This window comes from Antrostomus carolinensis, unplaced genomic scaffold, assembly GCF_000700745.2.
Source record: "Antrostomus carolinensis isolate BGI_N321 unplaced genomic scaffold, ASM70074v2 scaffold47277, whole genome shotgun sequence".
Taxonomy (NCBI): domain Eukaryota; kingdom Metazoa; phylum Chordata; class Aves; order Caprimulgiformes; family Caprimulgidae; genus Antrostomus; species Antrostomus carolinensis.
This window is the reverse complement of record NW_010330411.1, coordinates 41,145-54,747: the sequence shown is the minus strand read 5'-3', so window position 1 is coordinate 54,747 and position 13,603 is coordinate 41,145. Positions and strand designations below refer to the sequence as shown.

General features: G+C 34.6%; 1 protein-coding gene across 1 annotated transcript in view; it reads right to left on the bottom strand.

Moving 5' to 3' along the window:
- Positions 1-13,603, bottom strand: part of LOC104528787 (titin-like) — a gene marked incomplete at both ends in the record, with an annotated part of 66,347 nt that overhangs the window by 11,687 nt on the left and 41,057 nt on the right. Inside the window, 14 exons of the mRNA XM_029086181.1 lie at positions 282-617; positions 844-945; positions 1,829-1,912; positions 2,108-2,212; positions 3,091-3,174; positions 3,394-3,492; positions 4,326-4,412; positions 5,190-5,267; positions 7,152-7,487; positions 7,681-7,764; positions 10,329-10,412; positions 11,349-11,426; positions 12,049-12,111; positions 12,701-12,775. Of these exons, the coding sequence (XP_028942014.1) occupies positions 282-617; positions 844-945; positions 1,829-1,912; positions 2,108-2,212; positions 3,091-3,174; positions 3,394-3,492; positions 4,326-4,412; positions 5,190-5,267; positions 7,152-7,487; positions 7,681-7,764; positions 10,329-10,412; positions 11,349-11,426; positions 12,049-12,111; positions 12,701-12,775 (1,695 nt within the window). The remainder of the gene's footprint in view (positions 1-281; positions 618-843; positions 946-1,828; positions 1,913-2,107; positions 2,213-3,090; positions 3,175-3,393; positions 3,493-4,325; positions 4,413-5,189; positions 5,268-7,151; positions 7,488-7,680; positions 7,765-10,328; positions 10,413-11,348; positions 11,427-12,048; positions 12,112-12,700; positions 12,776-13,603) is intronic.

Here is a 13,603-nt window from a genome sequence, read left to right as displayed (position 1 = left end):
TGAACCGCATCAGAAAATTATAATTTACTTTGCTTGTGTCATGTCTACACTAGCTCACTCTTGGGCAATCACATGAGGAATCTTCCCATTCTACTCTGAAGGGAAGAATTCCTTAGGAAGCAGTAAGAGAGAAACAATATTTGAATGGATTTATCATTACTAGCAATAGACACACATAGGACTACAAAAGGGGAAAACATAAATAAACACCCAAAGGAAGCTTAAGCAGTAGCTTGCAACTCAACAAACTGTAAGAATAAAGAAATTGTAACTTGATATACCTATAGCTGGTTGGATTTCATAAGCCTCCTCATATACTTCTTCATATTTCTCATAGATCTCTTCCTTCTCCTTAAAATCATACTTTTCATAGACATCGTCTTTCTCCTCAGCTTCCTCTTCATATTCCTGTTCCTGAATCTCCCTGTATCTCTCAGGTTCTTCAGGTTCCTCATATGCCTCAATTTCTTCAATTTCCTGAACTTTCTCAAACTCTTCAATACTTTCGTATGTCTCGTACTTCTCATACTCTTCATATGTATACTCATACTTCTCCACCATAGGAGTGGGAACAGGTACTTTTTCTTTCCGGATAAGTTTCTTGGATACTTCTGGCACTTTAGAAACAGTATTATTGTTACTACTCTACAATTTTTTTTTTTTTAATTTTTTTTTTTATAATTAGTCAAGATGATTGACATAGATAATGAACATGATAACTACAAGCACAAACTTCATTAAAATATAAGAGTGTGCTTCTGAAACAGTACATATTAGAAAAGATTTTAGGAATAAGGAGGGAAAACAAATCATTGGGAAGAATAAGAAGAAATATATCTGTACCTTTAGTTGGTGCTGGTTCTTTGGGTTTGGGCACAACAGCTGGCACTTTCTCTTCTGCAACTGCTCTTTTATGCACCTCAGGGACTTTAAAGATATGGATTTCTTTTAGGAATTAAAAGAATTAAAAATTTTCATTCTACAATGCGAACATTGACAATGAAGAGTTTTAACAAATTCAAGCAGAAATCTCATACAACAAAGACAAAAATTAGAAAGAAGGTCAAGAATATTTTTAGCATAAATATTAATTATAATCAAGAGTACATATACCTTTTGCAGCTGGAACCTCCACTTTTTCAGGGGGGGCAACAGGTACCTTCTCTTCAGGAGTAACCTTCTTGGGCATCTTGGGTACTTTAAAGATAGGACCTAACTTCAGTGTTCTTTTGCACAATTTTAAAATAAACACAAACCCAGAAACTTGCGAGCAGCATAACAGAAACTTACAAACAAACAAGTACTACAGTGACAAATATAATACAAGACAGACATAATAAAATGTCCCTTGCCAAATTCAACTTGCATGAAGAATGTTATCTATTAATGATAACAGCGTATACACACTGCAATACCTTTGGCTGGTGGAGCTGGCAACTTTTTAGGAACAGGTTCTTTCTCCTCCGGAACAGGCTTCTTAGGCATCTTAGGTACTTTAAAGACATTTTTTTTTTTAAGAATGTCATATGCCAGTGGTATGAGAAAGACAACAGAAAACATATACAAACAGACATAATGAAATAAGAACTGATCTGTAGAATGTATTTTAAAAGTTTTAAAGATGAAACAAATAAAAACAAGTAACTTTACATCCATAGGCAGACTTCTCAAACAAGTCAAACCATTGCAGAGCTTATTTTTCACTAAGAATTTGACAGACACTCTGAGAGACAGGAGGGGCACAAAACTAACACAAATAACAAACAAAATAAAATAACGATACTGAATGAGAACAACACATTGTTTTCTGAGGTATTAATTTATGTACCTTTTGCTGGAGGAAGCTCCAGTTTCTCAGGAGTGGTTACAGGTATTCTTGCTTTTGGTACAGGTTTCTTTGGAATCTCTGGCTCTTTAAAGATATTATTTTGCAAATATATTTTAAAATTACTTTCAGAGCATTAAAAACATGAAAAAACATGAAACAAGATCACAAACTCCCCAAAAAAATCATTAAGCTTTACATACAACGTAGAACAAGAAGTAAAGATAAATTTTAATGAACCTAAAAGATCTCATGAGTAATTTGCAAGAAAAGATTGTGTACCTTTTACTGGTATAGTTTTCTCTGGAACAGTTTCCTCTTCTTCTTCCTCAGGAACAAAAATGGGAACCTTTTCTTCAGGTACAACTTTCTTTGCCACCTCAGGCACTTTAAAGATATTATTTTAAGAACTTTACTTTCACAATATCACAAAGAAAAATTCTTAACTTAAAACACAAGGACACCAACTTTAAAGTAACAATAGTAATAAAACCAAGGAAAACTCTATTACTTATTTTTCAATCCTTGAAAACAGGAAAGTGCAACTGGGTTATAAGGGCTATATGAGGATTAGCTCTTTTGCCCAATTCTTAATTACACAGCTTAATTGCCAATGGAAACTACTAGCAACATATAGTATAAATGAAAGGATGTAGAAGATTATTAGCATCAATTTTTTACATAAAAAAACTTCCAGTGTCTGCTTTTGTGGGGTTTTTTTTTTTTTGTTTGTTTGTTTCAAAAAAACTCAGCACCAAAGTGTGGCCTCTGCAATAGTCTGACTCCACTCTGGATTTCATGTTTAGAAGTCAGTTGTGATTTCATTCTATTTTTATAATTTAGCTAAAAGGGCTTGAGATTTTAGCATACTCTCAAGATAAAGAATGCTCTCCCTGAACTGAAGAACTTCCAAGTAAAGGCCTATAAAATATTATTCCAGGTATTTTGTTTAGACAAAATTTAAATTACTTTAAACATTACCTCAGAATAATATCACTATGAATTATTTCATTCACATCCATCACTTAAAATGGAAAACAAGCAGATCATTCAAGGCTTGATTCTTGGCCCACTGAAGTCAATAACAAAAAAGACAATCAAGCCCTGCCTGAGACGTAGCACTACTCACTACAGGGTAGTAACGGGGTGCTAGAACCAAGGATCTGACTTTACATGAATATAAATTAATTTTTAAAATGAGGTTCCACTGAAATATGAAAATGTAAGGGAGAGAAACTATCTGCAAACACCACAACATGATATACCTTTAGCTGGTGGAATTTTCTTTACTTTAGGAACTGCAACAGGTACTTTTTCTTCTGGAACAGCTCTCTTGGGCACTTCTGGGACTTTAAAGATATTGTTTTGATAAGAAAGTTTCAATTACTTTTAGAGCATCAAAACTACTAAAACCGTGGAACAAAGCCACAAAGACCAATAAGATGAAGAAAACTCCCACCAGAAAGATAATTAAGGTTTACATCCAGCTTAAAACAATCAATAGAGATTAAGATCTTTTAATGAACAGAATGAAGCTCTCAGATAATTTTCAAGAAGGAATGGTGTACCTTTTGCCAGTATCTCTGGAACAGCTTCCACTTCCTCTTCTTTTTCTTCAGGAACAAAAATAGGTACCTCTTCAGGGGGAGGTCTTGGTATTTCTGGCACTTCAAAGACAGTATTTAATTGTAGAAAACTTAGACACAACATCAGAAACTGACAGACAACTTACACAGAAGCTAAAGAGTATGAATTAGCAAGTACACTTGTCACAAATTGCTATGATACTTCAGTTAAATTCTAATAACAAACATACAGAAACAATAAGAAGCATCATCCACATGTTCAGTTACAAGAAGAGATACCTTTGGCTGTTGGAGGTTCTGGCTTTTTATGTAGAGGGACAGGTACTTTCTTTTCTGGAACTTTCTTGGGCACTTCAGGCACTTTAAAGACATTTTTGTTTACGAAATTAATTTTCAATGTAACATAAAACACAGTAAAATAATAACAGTATAACTGATATTAAGATAACTACACAAATATGGTAAAATTAATTGTGTATGAAAGATAACATTGATTTTATCCACAGGTTCATGCACACCTGTTTTAAGATGTAAACTTACAAACATACAGATGACAGCATTACAAATTGTTGTAGTGAGGCTAAGGGGGAAGTCTGGTGGTTTAGGTACATTGTTTATGTTTTGGTGGATCTGTTTTTGAAAGAGCAAGTAATTTTAAATAATTTAGATATATAAGATCCAAAAGACAGAGACAATACAAGACAAACAATACAAGACAAACAGAAATTTTCGAAGTGTAGAATAAGTATAACACTCATGACTAACAGAAATGGTTACAATACAGTGTGCTGGTCAAACAGGTCAGTGAGTGGTTCAGTCAAAAACTAGGACGAGGAATGGGATTGCTATTTGCAGTCTTCTAAAGCTGAAGAAACAAAACTGGAATTATACAGTTGAACCAGAAACTGGTGTACCTTTGATTGGTGGAGGTTCTTCCACTTTTTTAGGCACTGGGACAAGTACCTTCTCTTCTGGCACAGGTTTCTTTGGTTCTTCAGGCACTTGAAAGATATTATTGTAATTTAAGAATTTCTTTTTGAACCATAAGGTAAAGAACAATGATATGAACCAATAAAGTAGAACAACAAAGAAGAACTGTCAAGAATACAGTACTCTCTTCACTCTACATTACATTAAAGTGGAAAGTTGAACAAAGATTGATTTTAAAAATATTTTTTTTAACACATTCAGTCAAGAGCTGATATACCTTTGGTTGGTGGAACTTCCTTCTTTTTTGGTAATGGAACAGGAACCTTCTTTTCTGGCACAGGTTTCTTCTGTACTTCTGGAACTTATTAAGATATTATTGTAAATTTAGCTTGACATAAGAATCTAAAACACCATGATGTACAAGTCAGTGACACTAAACAATTAAACACAAAGAACCACAATTCTTAAGAGTAACAATCTTTTTACTATCTTAGTGTTTAACAAAAGTGAGATGATAAATGAAGACTAGAAGACCTTTCTGATCACAGCTAATTACAAGTTCATATACCTTTAGCTGGGGGAACTTCCTTCTTTGGCACTTGGACTTTCGTTTCAGGTACAGGTTTCTTTGATACCTCAGGCACTTCAAAAACATTATTTTGGTTAAAAAATAATCCACAAGCTATTCAAAACAGAAATTAAACAAAGGAGACAGCAGCACAAACATTTCACATTAAAAGCCCCCTCCAAAAAGAACAGAAAAAAGTAATGATCAAGTAAGGCATCTGAAAAATGCTGTGAATTACATATTCAGAGGATGCCTGTTAACATAAAGAGATTATATATACCTTTTGCTGGAGGAGCTTCTTTTTTCTTCAGAATAGGTATCTTTTCCTCTGGGATAGGTTTCTTGGGAACCTCAGGCACTTGAAAGATACCATTAGTGTTAGGTATTTACTTCCAAAACAGCAGGAACATAAAGCGCAAACAAGGATCACAAATACTTACCCAAAACATACAGCTATGATTTAACATGGTTTGTTCATTAAGACAAAATCAAATAGCAAACAGATTATATTAACTGCTATTATGTTCTTTCTCCCTGCTCAGCCATTGAGGTCGCCAATAAAAATGTTTTTAACTTCAAGGGCTTATTTGCTGATCAAAAGATTGAGTTAAGACAGAGTTAGACTTTTTAGAATCAGATATTAAAGAAGATTAAGAAGTGTCATGATGGGGAAACTTGCAAAAACACAATTCTATTTTTTCCTCAAATTTTGGGATATTTATTACAAACACTGTAATAAACAACTTTAATTGCTGTGTTAAGTATTTAGTGGTTTTACTAGTTCTCCTTATTTTGCCCTAGAGCTATGATCCTAACACTTCTCAGGCATGCAATAGGTTGCATCTGGTCATGTTGAAAAAGCCAATTTTGTATATGGATTTAATACATATTGCCATTACATTTTCTTCCTCAAAAATTTCCAAGTGCTTTCTACATGTAAAAAAGAAGCACATCAAGCTTATAAACTGATTTACTTGAAACACAGAACTACGGACACATTATAAGTACCCAGCAGCTTATACTACAACCTGTTGGTTAACTGCAATGTTTTTGAGTAGTTTACTTAGATTAAAAAAAGAAATAATCCTGACTCTACTGGAATCAACATACTTTCCCTTTATAGGTTTCAACTAAAATACATGTTAATGTTTTGTGTACTCCAAAACCCAGAAATAACCCTACAAGTTTTATGATGACAGGAAAGTAATCCCACTGGTTCTGAGCATACTAAATAAAGTTTGGAGTACATATGAAATAAACAAGTATGACAGAGTCAAAGAAAATTTTAGCTAACCCTAATCTTCCTGTTCAGGATTAACCTGGCTTTTGCAACATATAATCTGGCCTTTTCTTTACTAGGAAAAAAGTGCTAATCAATATGTCAACATTCTAGTGCAAAAAATATTAAATACAGTTTTGGCATTCATTAATCAGTCAAAAGAAATTCTGATACTATGGAATTATTTGAATCAGGACTGGAAAAAACACATTTTTAAGTACTCTTAGAAAAATGGATCTAGTTAGTCTACATCTTTATGTCATGATGTAGGAAGGCTTTATTACCAAAGATTTTGGTGTGACTTAGTTGTCCTCTCTAAGTAGTGAACAGTATGTTCATCCTGGACTAACAATATTGAAAATTTACAGGAATTATTATAAAAATAATTCCTAAGAAAACCACCTAAACCCGGGACTATATAATATGGAAATTTAATATAACTTTTATATCTTTCTTACCATAAAAATATATTATTCCCTTCAAGAAATAAATAAACAACTATAGGGTTTTCAAACATTTCTGAAAGGAAGTCAGTGTGACTTGTGTTCCTAAATAACTTATTTTGAAGTACCCTACCTATTTTCTAGATAAACATATATTTTCGTCTGTGATTGCAGAATTCTCGTAAACATTTCTAAGTATTTCAAGCACAGTTTGATAGTAAAACTGGATTCCACACAAGGATGCAAAAAAGCTCAGTTAAATTTTCTTAGTGGCTTATACAGACTTCATAAGAAAGAGAAATGAACACGTATGACGTGGAACGTGTAAATTTATAGAGGCAGTAGTAAAGAATAGACATACAGCCACTGCACCTTTTCTACAATATATACTAATCATCAAACATCTTGGGAAAAGACACACTATAAAGCACACTGGAACATATTAAAACAAAACTTTGGTACTTTAACAGATTGAAAAGATACTACTTTTTCTTACACAAATCCTAAAATTAAAGTATACCTCTAACTGGTGGGGGAGCCTCCTCTTCAAACTGAGGAACTTCTGACTCTTCCTCCTCATATTCAGGAACTTCCTCCTCATAATACACACCTTCTTCTTCATAATGGGTGACTTCTTCCACTTCATATTGAGGAACTTCTTCGTACTGAGGAATTTCCTCTTCATAGTCACTAACTTCTTTGTAATGATGGACTTCCTCCTTGTAATGGATTACTTCCTTCTCATATCTGGTAGCTTCTACCTCTTCATATTTTGGAATCTCTTCTTCCTCTTCATACTGAGGAACTTCAACATACACCTTTTCTTTTCGGACAATTGTCTTCTGTACTTCAGGCACTTGAAAAGATATCAATTAAAAGAATCTTAAAATTTAGCACATAGATCTTGCTAGGGATCACAAGACATTGTCAAATAAGAATTAAACCAAGGGAAGAAGATTACATAGAAAACAAATTAGTATTCACTGTACATGGAACACACAAGACACAAAAAACAGTTATACCATATTTCAATACTCTATCCAGTATACCTTTGTCTGGTGGTCTTGCCATTTTTTTAGAAGGATAAATTGGTACTCTTTCTTCAATGATAGCCCTCTCTGGTACATCAGGCACTTAAAAGATACAGTACATTTACATTTAAGAATTTTTAAAAGTGTTGTTTAAAAGCAAAAATATTCTTGCAAGAAACAGAAAAAGATATCTTACAAATACATGGCTGATATGTAAAAGACAAGTGTGCTTATTGACACTGGACATGTTATTGTGGAAGCCATTAGGCTGCTATTCAGTTAAGTAAAAACAAACATTTCAAGATCCCAATATGATCTGATATGATTCCTGCTTCATCCACTGCTGCCAGCAGTGAACTTAAGCTTGCTAATGGGCAGAACTCAAAATCCAAATTCAACCAATTACAAAATCACTAAATCCCACTATCCTCTGTGGCAGCCTGTCTCCACAGCAGTGACACTTCACAGTGCCTCAGTAATAGACCAAGAGTCCTCAATCACTGTCAACAAAATATATGCGCAGGAAACTGTAGATGAAGATGAGGAAGCACACAGATAAAACCCATGTGAGTGAGTGATTGACAATGTATAAGAGCTCTGGTCTAACTAAATGTAAAAGAATTAATTGCTCAGTGAAGAAGGTATTTTTCCTCTTATGTTGATTGCTTTACAAAGTGGTTTGTTTGTTCAGGCATGGCAAGGAGCCACTCCCTAGAAGAGCAGGAAAATTTCCAAAAGATTAAGGTGTGAATATGTTCAGTTTTAAAGATTTATTCAGGAAAGAATGTATGCTATGTTTAAGCAGCATGTTATCTTTTTCAGAACAGCAGTGCATGGTTCTTGTCTTCTGAGGCAGGTATCTTGGGCCATTTTTGATCAATATAACTGGAAACTGCACAGAAAATTATCCTAGCATTTTAACGTATGAGAGACTACTAGACTTGGCAAGTTAGAGAATAACTTTGTCATTTTCTTAACAGATTGGAGATCTTTTTTGATCTTCTTAAGAGATGGAATTGATTGTCAGTGACAGATTTGAGAATTTCTATGTACTTTCTTCATGACAAATTCCAGTGAGTGTAGGTGAGTGGCTGCCACAAGTCTTGATGCTTGCTAAATGGGTGTTATTTCTGAGACAATATGAAGACTGATCAGCTCTTAAAATATTTTCTGGCAGAGCCCTGCTTGATGTTTAACTGTTAGTGCCAGGTACATCTGCATTTGAAATCTTAAATAAAACTGATAGGAACTGGTAACTGGTTGGTTTGATAGCAAACACTGCATTCTGTATGAGTGCCCTTGCCAGGAAGGTCAGGTTCCTTTGGATTCTTTTGTCCTAGCTACAACACCTCTATTCAGTATCCTATGGGAGAACTGTTGCATTTAATGTCGCTCTGCTTTGTCCCGTTTTTTCCCAGACCAGCCACCATATTACCCCTGCCTTACACAAAGCCAGTCAAGGATCCTTTTCCATCCTCCTCTTAATACTCATGATCTGCATGTCCCTCCATCATTCTCCAACAGAGAGACTAAATAGATTATTTAACCTCACACTGATGTGATTGAATGTCTTTCATGATATGAATATGATAATGCTGCTTTATGAACAGCAGCAGGTCTGAAAGTAGTAAGTATGAGACACCTTGTGGCTCATTTTTCACAAATTAATAGATTGCCTCAAAAAATAACAGAGCAATGAATTTTGTTTCAAAGCTGTGGACTTTGTTCAAAGCCCTTGAGCTGACAGGTCCAATATACGGGATTGTGCTAAGTGTCTCAGCAAGGCAGGGAACAGCAGAGGTACAGGTTTTTAATTTGACCTTCAGCAATTCACCTTGGATTTAGGTGAGGAATTGCTGTCACAGAATAGGAAAGGACTGGCTTTCTTTTCAGAAGATTAAAGCATATTAATATAAATGAAGGAAAAGGCTGCCCTGTTTCAGCTCAAAGGTCAGACAGGTGGCAAGATTTGCAGTGGAGGATCTAGTGAAATGGTTGGGCTTCCACTATAACAACAGCAGTAAGCCAGGAGGAAAGATTTAAGCCTTCTGTGAGAATGAAATACTGTCCTGTGGTATTCTACAAGCTTCACTTTTGGGATAAACTGGTGATCTGCACAGGATATGATATTGTGTTTTGCTGCCTCCCCCCCTTTTTTTTTAGGTAGATGACAAGATGTAAATTTGGACACAACCTTTTCAGTTTGTTCATACCTGTGTATGAAATCTCCTTTTCTGTGTGAAGAGAAATGGATACTTCCTCTGACATAGCCCAGTGTTCTTCTGTTGGCACTTCAAAGACAGAGTCTAACATTAATATTTTTTTCTGGTGCAACATCATGTACAATATTAAATTTATCTTTTGAGATTTCTTAGAAAACTGATTATTATTTCCTGACACCTCCCACACCCAGAGTAATTGGGAAAAATATCTCTCTAGTGTTTCTCAAAAACTCTGTTAAGGTTCTTCTGGGGCTGTGGTGGAACATAAGTGGTGAACTTGATACTCTTAGGTTAATGGTTGGACTCGATCTTAAGGGTCTTTTTCAATCTAAATGATTCCATGATTCCAACATTAGAATTCAAGAAAGGTGTCGGACCAGCAGGCTTGAAGCTCTGGTGGTATTGCATGAGTCTGTTCATAGATTAATCCATGGGCAGGAGTACCTTCTGGTGGTGGAGAGACTCTTCTTTTTGGAACAGCAATGGATACTCTTTCTTCTCTGGCAGTTTTCTTTGGTGCTTCGGGCACTTCAAAGATAGTCATTGTAAGAATACCAAAATTTTAAAGAAATCACACATTGTCTGAAGTTCATACATAAGAATTATGGACAAACAGTTATGAGGAAATAGTACACAGGTACGTAGCAAAGAGACTTTTAACAAACACAACAATCACACCAGATATACAAAACAAAGACATTTAAATTAACAGAGAAAATGATCAGCTGAAGCTTTAATGTATAGAAGCTAGATACGCATTAAGTATTTTGAAGACTCCTAGTTTGGGGCGTTCCAGGAATTAATTCACTAGATAAATTAGACTGTGCAATTTCAGTAACAGCGGAAATATAATTAAATATTAAAGTAGTATCTACTAAAATAATCCATATAATATTAGAATAATAGATATATAGACCAAAAGACATCAAAAAGCAACCAGCATATTCACACATCATGAAGTAAGATGGAATGATTGAGATGAATGTAAGATGTAAATTGCCTTCAAGCTCTTCAGAAATGTAATTAAACCACAGAACACCACACATATAGGATACATAACAAAACCATTTTTCAAACAAGTAAATCACAGAAATAGAGGACATATTTGTAAGTTTGAAACCCTTCACTGAATGTTGACAATATTATGAAACATGGATTTTTTTTTTCTAAATGTGTTCATATTTATTTTTCTTCACTGAGTAAATATCTTCACTCAGCTTTCCAAAGCTCTTAAGTAGCCAGAGTGATCAATTAAGCTAAATAGTGGCTAGAAAATGCAAGGAATGCAGGTTTGTGACTGTTTTCTGTCACCTTCGGCATTCTTTTGCAGGTGTGAAGACAAAGGCCCTTTTAATTTATAATCAAGTCAGAAGAGACTGGGATTTGATTAATGAGGCAGATGGTGAGTATGGTGCACACAGACATCTGATATTTAGAAGCCTACTTTTAAAAGAACTTGTATACCTTTAGCTGGTGAAGCTGCCACTTTCCGTGACATTGGAACAGGTACTTTCTCTTCTGGCACAGGCTTCTTGGGCGCTGCTGTCATTTTTTTAAGAAAAAAAAAATTTAAAAGATTTTGAATTAATCACGGTTTATGAACATAATCAGATGACAAAACACAAATGCAGAGACTTGACATTTCTTCAAGTCAAATAAAAAAAAAGACAGCAAACAACATTACAGCTTGTGTTAAACAATTAGACGCTGTAAATATAAATCAATATTCTGAAACAAGACTGCTCTTGTGTAGCTCTGAAAAGTTATATACCTCTTTTTGATGGAGCCTCCTCTTTTTTAGAAACTGCAACTTTTTCTTCTGTGATAATTTTCCTGTGCACTCCAGTCACTTAAAAATAATAAGTGTAAGACTATTTCATTGCAATATTTGAAATGCAGACATATATAGTTTTTTCTACTTAATCTTTTTTTTTTTTTTAAAGAAAATGCTAAGTAAACTTCAACAGCAACAAAAACGAGACATTGCAGAAGAGTGTACTTTACAGCCATAACACAAAGATGAGCAAATAGTCAAAAGGGGAGATCCAGACAGAGGTTACAGATACTAACAAACAAAAATTTTTTTAAGTAAAATGCCTAATCACAAATACTGCAACGCCAAACAAAAAAATCTCCATGATATTAATATTCTCAGTTTGTTTACCTTTGGTTGCTGGAAGTTCTTCAACTTCTACCTCAAAAGTGGGCACCCATTCTTCTTCAGGTTCTTAAAAAAGATTGTGCATCTTTAGAAATTTGATTGATTTCACCAACAAGCATAAGATAAAAGACAAAACAACACATAAACCTCATCAAGATGACACAGGCCACAGGCTACATTGTAGACAAATGGACATAAATGCATGTTTAATGTTGAAGAAATCTGATATATGAGATATGTTTTTTAACAGCATGCATATATGTTAAAGATGGAATGCAGACAAAAACCACCACATTTTTTGTAACAGCTCAAACCATTGATATACCTCTTGCTGGTGGAGCCTCCATTTTTTTAGGGACAGGGACAGGTACTTTCTCTTTAGGAACTGCTTTCTTATGAACTTCAGGAACTTTAGAAAAATGAGCAAGATGAGAAGGAAGATGAGAAAGAATATTAAAGTGTAATGTTTGTAATTTCCATCACAACGTGTTTTACTGAGTTAACACAAACAATACTTTTCATAATACAAGATGGAATACAAGACAGACATTCATCATTGGAAGTAGACACTACCTATGTCAATACGTACAAACAAGACAGTAAGACAAATGTAATCCCCTTGAAGATACATCACCCGGATGAGGAACTTATATACCTTTAACTCCTGGAGCTTCCTTAGGGGCAGCTGGAACTTTTGGTTCAACGACAACTCTCCTATGCTTCTCAGGCACTTTAAAAGATTACAATATATAGTTTTACAAAGAGGAGGAGTATCACTATTACATGCACACATTTCCTTAATACAAAAAACCCCCACAAACTGAGATAAACATATAGTGGCAACATAAAACTCAGAGTAATGAAACAACCACTATTTTGTAATGAAAAGACCATGTACCTTTAGTGGGTGGGACTTCCTCTCTTTTAGGAACAGTTACCCTCTCCTCTATGTAGTAAGACTCTTCTTCAGTCACTTAAAAAAGTAAAATAAAAATATACTTGAGTTTAAGTATTTGACATCTATTACTGTCTTTATGGCCCTGGTAAGCAATAAAATATTTGTAAGACAAGAATAAGCAGTGTGCTTTACTAACAGACACCTCTGGCATTACAAAATCTACACTCAAACCATGCCACTCCCTCTGAAGCCAATGGAAAAGCTCCAAGCAACTTAAATGAAACTGAGGTTTAGCTCTCATCCTGTATTTCTGTGGTATTTGAAAATGCTCAGCATTTGAACTACTAGATCAGCGCTTTCCATTCGTATGTCCACTAATTCACTAATGTGGGAATTTGCTCACTTTGAGAAAGGCTCTCTCCCAAATGCCTAGAAGATTCCTTCACTAAAGCCATCCCTTGAAAAAAACTTTATATGGTGTCACTTGTAATGGAAATTGAATCAATCGGTGTGTGTTACCGTCCTTCATAGCATTGTTACCACTAATAAACTTTCAGGTGGAAAAAATTAGTTATTTTATTATTAAATAGTCTGTGGAACCAGAATGCACCATGGTATTCTGAAGGACTTTTTACTTCATCCAGGCAACGTGGTGGAAGA